The 8494-nt window shown below is 32.6% G+C and overlaps 1 protein-coding gene and 1 non-coding gene across 3 annotated transcripts; both read right to left on the bottom strand.

Annotated features, from left to right (window-relative positions):
* Positions 1-425: 425 nt before the first annotated feature.
* Positions 426-3255, bottom strand: LOC127128436 (scopoletin 8-hydroxylase). Of its 2 annotated transcripts, none has more exons than XM_051057864.1 (3): positions 2507-3255; positions 990-1314; positions 426-807 (listed from the first exon to the last, which is right to left on the bottom strand). In XM_051057864.1, the coding sequence occupies exons 1-3, from the start codon at positions 3004-3006 to the stop codon at positions 556-558; spliced, it is 1077 nt and encodes a 358-aa protein (XP_050913821.1). In that variant the 5' UTR covers positions 3007-3255; the 3' UTR covers positions 426-555. The 2 variants fall into 2 exon arrangements, with proteins under 2 accessions (XP_050913821.1, XP_050913763.1); XM_051057806.1 differs by having other exon boundaries at positions 972-1314; positions 2507-3253.
* Positions 3256-7959: 4704 nt separating this feature from the next.
* Positions 7960-8066, bottom strand: LOC127116988 (small nucleolar RNA R71). Its single transcript, XR_007801752.1, has one exon. It is a non-coding gene; the product is annotated as a small nucleolar RNA R71 (small nucleolar RNA).
* Positions 8067-8494: the final 428 nt, after the last annotated feature.

Genomic DNA, 8494 nt, shown 5'->3' with positions numbered 1-8494 from the left:
CAAAGCAGATACAAGGACTTGAGAGACAACTATTCAGGACCGACCAAAAAACCAAAGAAGTATAAGCCCAATAGAGAAGTAAAAAGTTGCCACAAGAAGGGTAGGTATAATATTTCCCCTATGAGTTCCAGAGTATCCATCACGAGGATACCATACCATTCTCCCAGATCATTCCAACGTTAGTCTCATTCCACGCGAATGCAGTTACCAACTGTCTCCCATATTTAAAGAAGGAAACGCGCATCTTTTCGGATATTCGACTCATTCTCATTCAAATTCCATTTTTTTGTCTCTTACTGAATTGAACATTGGATTGATAACTTTGTAGGTAACCACATTGAAAACCGTAAATCATCACAACAAATTAAAAATTCACCCTCCCCGATCACCGTAAAGTTTCAGAGCACGACAAACACCCAACACCATAATTCGAACCCTAGATTATTATCATTTTATATATGAGATTAAAATAAAATGAGAAATTAATTATTATACATTGAAATGAGAAAGGAAACCTAAATTATTGGTTCATACTTCACACTTTTCATAGAATTATTAAGCAGATTTAATTTTTGCAAAATCAAGAGTCTTCTTTCCATCATGAGCAGTCCTATAGAAGTTATCCATGTAATCCTGCCACAAGACTTCTCTATAACCAGCAAACCCATCTTTACTCACCAATTCTGGAAATGGGCCAATATTCTCAGTAGGTATTGGAAGAGTAAACAGTGGAACTGATACTCTGGATTGTGTGGATGTTGTCATCACTCTGTGTTCAGAACTCTTATACTTTCCATTGCTAAGTATCTTCAAGTAAAACAATAAAAGGAATATTAGTAATGGTGTATAGAACATTACTACAATTTTAATATACCTTCTTAAAGTTTTAAATGTTATAATTTATTTATTTTTTAAATTATTATCGATATCTTTAAGTGCAAGTGTCAATTTTATATTTAAAGATATCAAACCTCTAAAGCATCACCAACATTGATGACTAAAGCTCCATGGATTGGTAGAATTTCAAGCCACTCTTCTTTTCCATCATTATTCTCATCTTCTGCTTTGACATATAAGCCACCAATTCCATCTTGAAGAAGTACTGTGATAGTTCCTGCGTCTGAGTGGCGTCCTACACCAACTGTGAGTTCTGGATTTGGACATGCTGGATAGTAGTTCATGTTAACCATCTTCATACCAATAAGACCCTCCATTTTTGACTCATCTAGTTTCACTCCTAGTTTACCAATTAATATTTTCAAGATGTCTCTAACTATCTTGGATGATAACTTCAAATATTCAAGTGCAATTTCCCTGCAAATAGAGATATAAATAATTCAACAAAACAAATAGTTTCTAATAAGTCTGCTATTTTGTGGTCCTTCCTATTTTGTTTTAGAACAACTATTATTTGGTTTATATTGAATTAGTCTAGATTAAATAATTTGATGTCATATTTAACAGATTAAAAGAAATATTATTCACATGTTCCAATAATTAACTAGTTGTGTTCAACTAATTAACGACACATTTAAAAAATATATTTTTAAATAATTAATTTATAAATATCAATAAATTGTTTATTATATATAATAAAAAAATACCAAAATATGTGGTATGAGATTGAGGATCTATTTGTTTTAGTTTTAAAATAATAGATTTTTTCTTTGAATTAATAAACTTTTTTTAAATGTTACAATTTTTTTAAATTCATGTTTTCAAAATTAAAATATTAATCTTGTCATTCTATAACAAAAATATATATTATTGAAAATCAAAATATAATAAAATTTATAATTTTTAAAGTATCTCAAAAATAAATTTTATAAAAAAACTATTTGATATATCTTTAAAATTAAATGATTTTTTTAAAATTTTTGATATCCAAAACATTTTCAATAAAAAAATAAAATATTTAGAATAAAATTTTAAAAATAATTATTTAAACCATACTTTATTTCATTTGAAGCTTTAATGATTTTTTTTATAAATTTCTTTTAAACAAAAAAAAGGTAACAATATTAAAATCATTTTTTAGAAAAACTTAAACAAACGGGCTCAAAATCTTAGACTAATAGTTTAAACTCATCTAATTTAAATGAGTTGAGTTATTTCATCTTCACCTTAAAAAAAATATTCAATTGTTTGAAAATTTTAAATTTAAATTCTGATCAAAATAGTTTTTGTTAATATTTTATTTAACTCGCAATATTCTAGAATTCCATATACCTTATTTATAACAATCATAGAGTCCATTTTTTTTATTCACGAACACTTATTCAAATAATTAATATTTGTACAAATAATATTTCGATGACTCAGAACTTTAACCTAAAACTTTTAACAAAATATTCTCTTAATCAAATCATCAAATTATTAAAACAAGAACAAAATAAGAAGATTAATAAGAATAAGAAAAAATTCCATATTAAATCACATATTAAAAGAGGGCTAAAATCAAAATAAATTATGAGATATATATATTTAATAAAGTAGATGAACTTACTTGCACATATGAGGCCAATATTGAAGAGCATCTTCATCACTACTATAAACCATATTAATATAATCTTTCCATTCCAACACTTTTTCTACCTCAGGTACAAAACTAGTCTCATATCTCATCTTTAAACTTGGACTCACACTTTTGCGGTAAACAACTTTCTCCTCTGGTGGCATGTTGAAGAAAGAGTGTGCTGAATCTTTAACTGATTCCAACAACTCCAAAGATACACAATGATTCACTACTTGAAAGAATCCAAGTGTTTCAGCCGCTCTAACAATTTCATTCACCACTTTTTCATGTTCTGGTCCATTGAGTTTTGATAAATCAATAGGTGGAATCTCACAAGGTTTTGAGTCTAGTTTGTTGATTCTTTCGGTTATGGGTTGTATGTACATTTTTGGAACATGTGATAAACCTGAGTCTACTAAGCCTTTGATTCCATTTCCATCTTTTACAATAAAGTTGTACAATGAATTTGAAGAGTTTGAAATTTGAGACATGAATGTGCAATTTTTTGTGGCTTAGGCTTGTGATAGTGTCTTGAATTTTTTGGATATAGAGGAAAAATATGAAGAAAAAAAGTATTTAGAAATGTAACATAAGTGGGATGCTTTTGTAGCAATGTCTGACCTAACTTTCCCATGATGGAAAAATTACATTTGACTTCGAGTAAGTTGTTGGTACAAGTTTTTATTTTAGAAATTAGACTTTTCTTCTTTTTAGAGTATTGAACTAGCAGAATACACATTCATTCACACATGTGTACTGGGTTTGTGGTTTTATATACAATTAAGTGGATATTATAAATTTTAGTATATTTATAAAATTTTGTTTATTTTGATATAAAAAATCTATTAAAATATCATTATTTTAATTTGGTGAGTGCAAGTGACAATAGCTAGAAAATAATTTGAGGTCTATATCCTAGAAACAATCAAAGAAGAACAACGACACAACATAGACATAGAGTATGTGGTAACAAGCTGAACTAGGACCACCGGGACCAATAGTGAGTAGGCCACTTTGATTAAATACTTTTATTAGAGAATGAGAAATTCTAATTATTAAAGGAGAGAATGAGAAAGAGTAATTATTAAGGGTGAAATGTAGGGATCACTTATTATTGAGATACCAAGGGTATATATATAATTAGATTGAGTGAGGTATAAGTAACACATAAAAAAACATAAAATTCCACTGTTGTAATTACTTATATCCCCATAATAATTGGTTACATAAAATTCCACTGTTGTAATTACTTATATCCCCATAATAATTGGTTACTAAATGCTATTGTTTATGTTGTAAACGGTTACAGACAAAGCATAACCGATTACCAAATGATTTTGTTTGAGTTGTAATCGGTTACAGTTCCACAGTAATCGATTACACACACTTGAATTACACTTCTCACATAACACACCACCTTAGTTCATGTGTTCTCAGTCTTTCATGTCCATATGCTTCTTCAATTTTTTGAATACTTCAATCAACAGTCCTTTGGTCAGTAAGTCGGTCACTTGGTCTTCACTTTTACAATACCTCAACCTCAGTCTTTCTTCACTAACAAGCTCTCATAGGTAGTGAAGCCTCATCTCAATATGTTGCTTCTCCCATGTGCAATGGGGTTCTTAGCAAGATTTATAACGAAAATGTTATCAACCATGAGTGTTACATCCTTCAACAAATTTCTCAACCATAAGGCTTGACACACACATAACGACGCTGTAATATATTCGACCTAAGAAGAAGAGAGTGTCACTATTGGTTCCTTCTTCGAACACCATGAGATTGGTGTTTCTTCGAACATAAAGATATATCCAGATGTGGACTTTCAATCATCTTTATCTCCACACTAGTTGGAATCAATATATCTAAGAACGTTCCACTTTTTGCCCTTATCCATTGCGCGAAACAAAATTCCCCAACCAATAAAACCTTTGATGCATATTATAATCCTCTTGACTGTTGCCAAGTGAGAACCCTTCGGTCTCTCCATGAATTTGCTCACAACTCTGGCACTAAAATACAAATCTGGTCTTGTATTACACAAGTAACATAAGGATCCAATCTTCCTCTGATACTTAGTCAGATTAACATCCTGCTCGTGTTCATTATTTGACAATTGCAGCCTCGGTTCAGTAGGAGTAATGGAAATGTTATAATGTTCCATTTTAGATCTGTTCTTTTTCAAAATTTCAAGAGCATACATCGTTTGGTGCATGAGCAGTCCACTCCTGGACTTTTGAAACTCAATACCAAGGAACTATGTCATGCGGTCAAGGTCAGTCATCTCAAATTCCTTCATAAGCTCACTCTTGAAGTTAAAAATGTAACCTTCATTGGTGTCCGTAATAAAAAAATCATCTACATAAAGACAAAGAATTACCATCCCTTTATTTGCATCCTTCTTCACATACACACCATGTTCGGATACACATTCGTTGAAGCCAGTCTCTTTTAATAAACCATTTATCCTCTTGTTCCAAGCTCTCAGAGCTTGTTTTAAACCGTTCAAAGCTTTTTTCAATCTATAGAACTTTGATTCTTGGTTTTTCACAATGAAACATGGGGGTTGCTCCAAATATACCTCCTCTTCCAACGGTCTGTTCAAAATAGCAAATTTGACATCCATTTGATAAATGGACCCATTGTTGTCGTTTATAATCCCAACAACCAATCAAATGGTATCAATTATTGTTACCGGTGTGAATACTTCCTCAAAGTTTATTCTCCGTAACCTCTCCTTTGATATTTACTTTGACCTTATATACTAATTTCACACCTATAGGTCTTTTCTCTTAAGGCAAATCAACTAGCTCCCAAGTCTTGTTGTTCTCAATCGATTACCACTCATCCTTCATAGAAAAAATCCATTTTGGATCACTCAAAGTCTTCTTCATTTTAACAGGTTTGGATTCGTCTATAAGTGAAAAATAGACGAAATCACCTTCATCATTAACTTAGTTGTCTTGGAATAGATCACAATCTTAGAGTCTTGTAGGAAAACATCTTTATTTTGTTGATCTTCTCATGTTTTCTTAAATTCGGGCTTCAACGGGGGTTGTTTGTGCATCTTCAAGCACTATAGGAATTAATTTTTCACTAATATAACTAGTTACAACCTGTTGGTAACTGGTTATAGGTTGTTGCACTTCCTTTATTTCGTCGAAAATAACGTCCCTACTGATCAAGATTCTTGATAACTCGAAAACATGTCACATTTCCAGCTCGATTCACATGCAATTTTGTGTCATTTGATATTCCTTTTTATAGTATTATGTTGGTATTTTGTGTCCATTTCAAATGTTTTACAAGTAGAGGTCTTCGTGCAAGAAAACAATGTGAAACGGGAGCAAAAGACACATTTTTCACTGTCATGATGGCCCCGCTCCCAACATGACGGTCGTCATGACCTGTCAAGGGCAACCCGTCATAGAAAGAAGACAAATAGAGAAGAAGACGTGTCCCAGCTTGATGACGGGTATGTCGTCATCTGGATGACGTCCTCCATCCCTCCCTACCTCATGAAAGACGGGTCATGAGCTTAATGCACAAATTTTTCGCCCACATATCAAGACTAGGCAAGAGGCATTTCCACCATTATCTCCACTTTCTCTTACACGATCTAAGGCCCCCCAGTACGAGTTTAGACATTATAAATATGAATTTTATAAGAGGAATCCAAGCTTGGTATTATTGTTTAGGCAGAAAAAACACTTTTGTAAAAGTAGTAACTTTCTCACATCGAGGAATTACTGCAAGTTTTAGTTTGAATTTAAATTTTATTTGTCTGTATTTGGATTGTTTGCACTGCAATCTTGCTGGCATAGTTATTCCGGATTTTTATTCATGTTTTCATTTGTACTAGTTTGGAGCACTTAATATTATTACTATATTTTCATCATTTAGGTTCTTTACTTCTTTCTGCCACTTGTTACTACTTTTTTATTTATTGTACTTGCACTTGCATGTGTTATTTTAATATTATTATCATTAGGTGGTTAGAATTAAACTTGAATATTATTTACAATCGTCTCTACATATTAAGCATGTTAGACTAATTTTGCCGAGTTCGAAATGTGAGGACCGTCGTATCGACAGTGTTCGAGTTAAGTCATTGAAAATTATAATTAATTAAGAATTATTTCTGGCCTGAATTGTTTTATGTTTTTAACTTTAATGTTTTTTGCGAAAGTAGAAACATAGAGATACCTGTTTCGATTCAAGAGAACGAGACCTTTATCTAATGGTAGGAAAATTCAATTTTCAATTTTAAACATTATGAAAGCATTTTCTAGTTGATTAAGAAAAAATCAGTTTTCAAAAAGGAAATTTTAAGAGTATAAGAGGAGACGCGAAAACGGGTGTTTATATGCTTAAAATCTAATACTAGACGTGCGAAAGCAGACCGTACCTTTAAATTAATTTTTCTACCTTAAGCAAATTTTCAAGTAATTAAAAGTGATTAATTTCCAAAAATACTTTTTGTACTGTAACACGTTGAACACACAAAAGTTGGCAGTTAGATTACAGGCTAAAATTCGGTTTCGGTTACGCGAAAGCGAACAATTCCTTAAAAATTAATTCTTTTTCTACATGAAAATATTGTCCAATTTTAATTATAATTAACGACTTTGCAAGCAATAACGGTCGACAAGAGTCACATTCCAATCTCCTGTCTCATAATTAATTTGAAAACAACTTTTGTTTTCCTTTGCAAACAAAAACAACCATTCATCGCCTTAGATACACATAGTAACGATAGACAACGATAGTTGACATTGGCCTCTGTGGATTCGACACTTTTTATATTATAACTGATATTTCTGTGCACTTGCGGACCTATCAAGTCTTTGGCGCAACTTTCGGGGACCAAATTAGTCAATGTCGTGACTCTGTTGTTGGGTCGTATAGACTAAGACACACTTTTTCTTATTTTCTTTCCCTTTTCTGCCAAGTACCCGCAATTTCAGGGACGAACTAGAGCAACTTATTAACGAGATCGAGTGTTTCTTCATATTAGACGCCAACTGAAACAACGTCACGCTCAATACACTACCCCAATGGTTGCACAAAATGATGAGCGTCCTCTTAAGGACTTTTTTGTCCCATATGAGAATGAGCCACACTCCAGCATTATTAACCCTAGGATTCAGGCTAATAATTTTGATCTGAAACCCTCTCTGTTGCAAATCATGCAATAGAACCGGTTCTCCGGTAGCCCAGCGGAGGACCCTAATCTGCATCTTTTTGTGTTCATATAGTATGATGACACATTCAAAAATAATGGCATCGATATAGAAGCCATTAGACAATGTCTTTTCCCTTTTTTTTCTAAGGGAGAAATCTAGAGCTTGACTACAATCCCTACCATTTAATTCCATGAGCACCACATGGAATGAGCTTAAGTAGGTGTTCTTAGCTAGATATTTCCTGCCTAGTAAGACAACAATATAAGAAACCAAATAACTTATTTTAGACAAGTTGATGATGAATCCTTTTTTGAAGCTTGGGAAAGATATAAGGACATGATGAGACTCTGCCCGCATCATGGTCTAGAGGAGTGGTTGATAATCCAAGCTTTCTGTAATAGTCTTCTCTATAATACGAGGATGACAGTTCATGTTGCGGATGGAGGGGCTCTGATGGATAAGCCCTTCTCTGAGGCCTACCAACTCATAGAAAATATGGCCCAAAATCATTATCAATGGGGAAGCGAGCATGTTTTAGTTGAAAAGTATCACCCTAAAGGTGGTATGTACGAAGTGAGATGCTTAGATCACTTGAGCGCTAAAGTATATGCCCTCACTCAAAAGATCGACAATCTGACCATTACTTATGCAGTTACCGTAGCTGTTGTGACTCCCAACTATGAAATTTGTGGAGTCTAAAGACATGTCATTGCTGACTATTAGTTATTATCTGAGTCTACCCATGACCAGACTAATTATGCGTAGGGGAACCCCTATTCCAATACGTATAATC

Source organism: Lathyrus oleraceus, chromosome 1 (genome assembly GCF_024323335.1).
Source record: "Lathyrus oleraceus cultivar Zhongwan6 chromosome 1, CAAS_Psat_ZW6_1.0, whole genome shotgun sequence".
Lineage (NCBI taxonomy): Eukaryota > Viridiplantae > Streptophyta > Magnoliopsida > Fabales > Fabaceae > Lathyrus > Lathyrus oleraceus.
The sequence above is the reverse complement of the archived record's forward strand: the minus strand, read 5'-3'. Positions and strand labels throughout refer to the sequence as shown.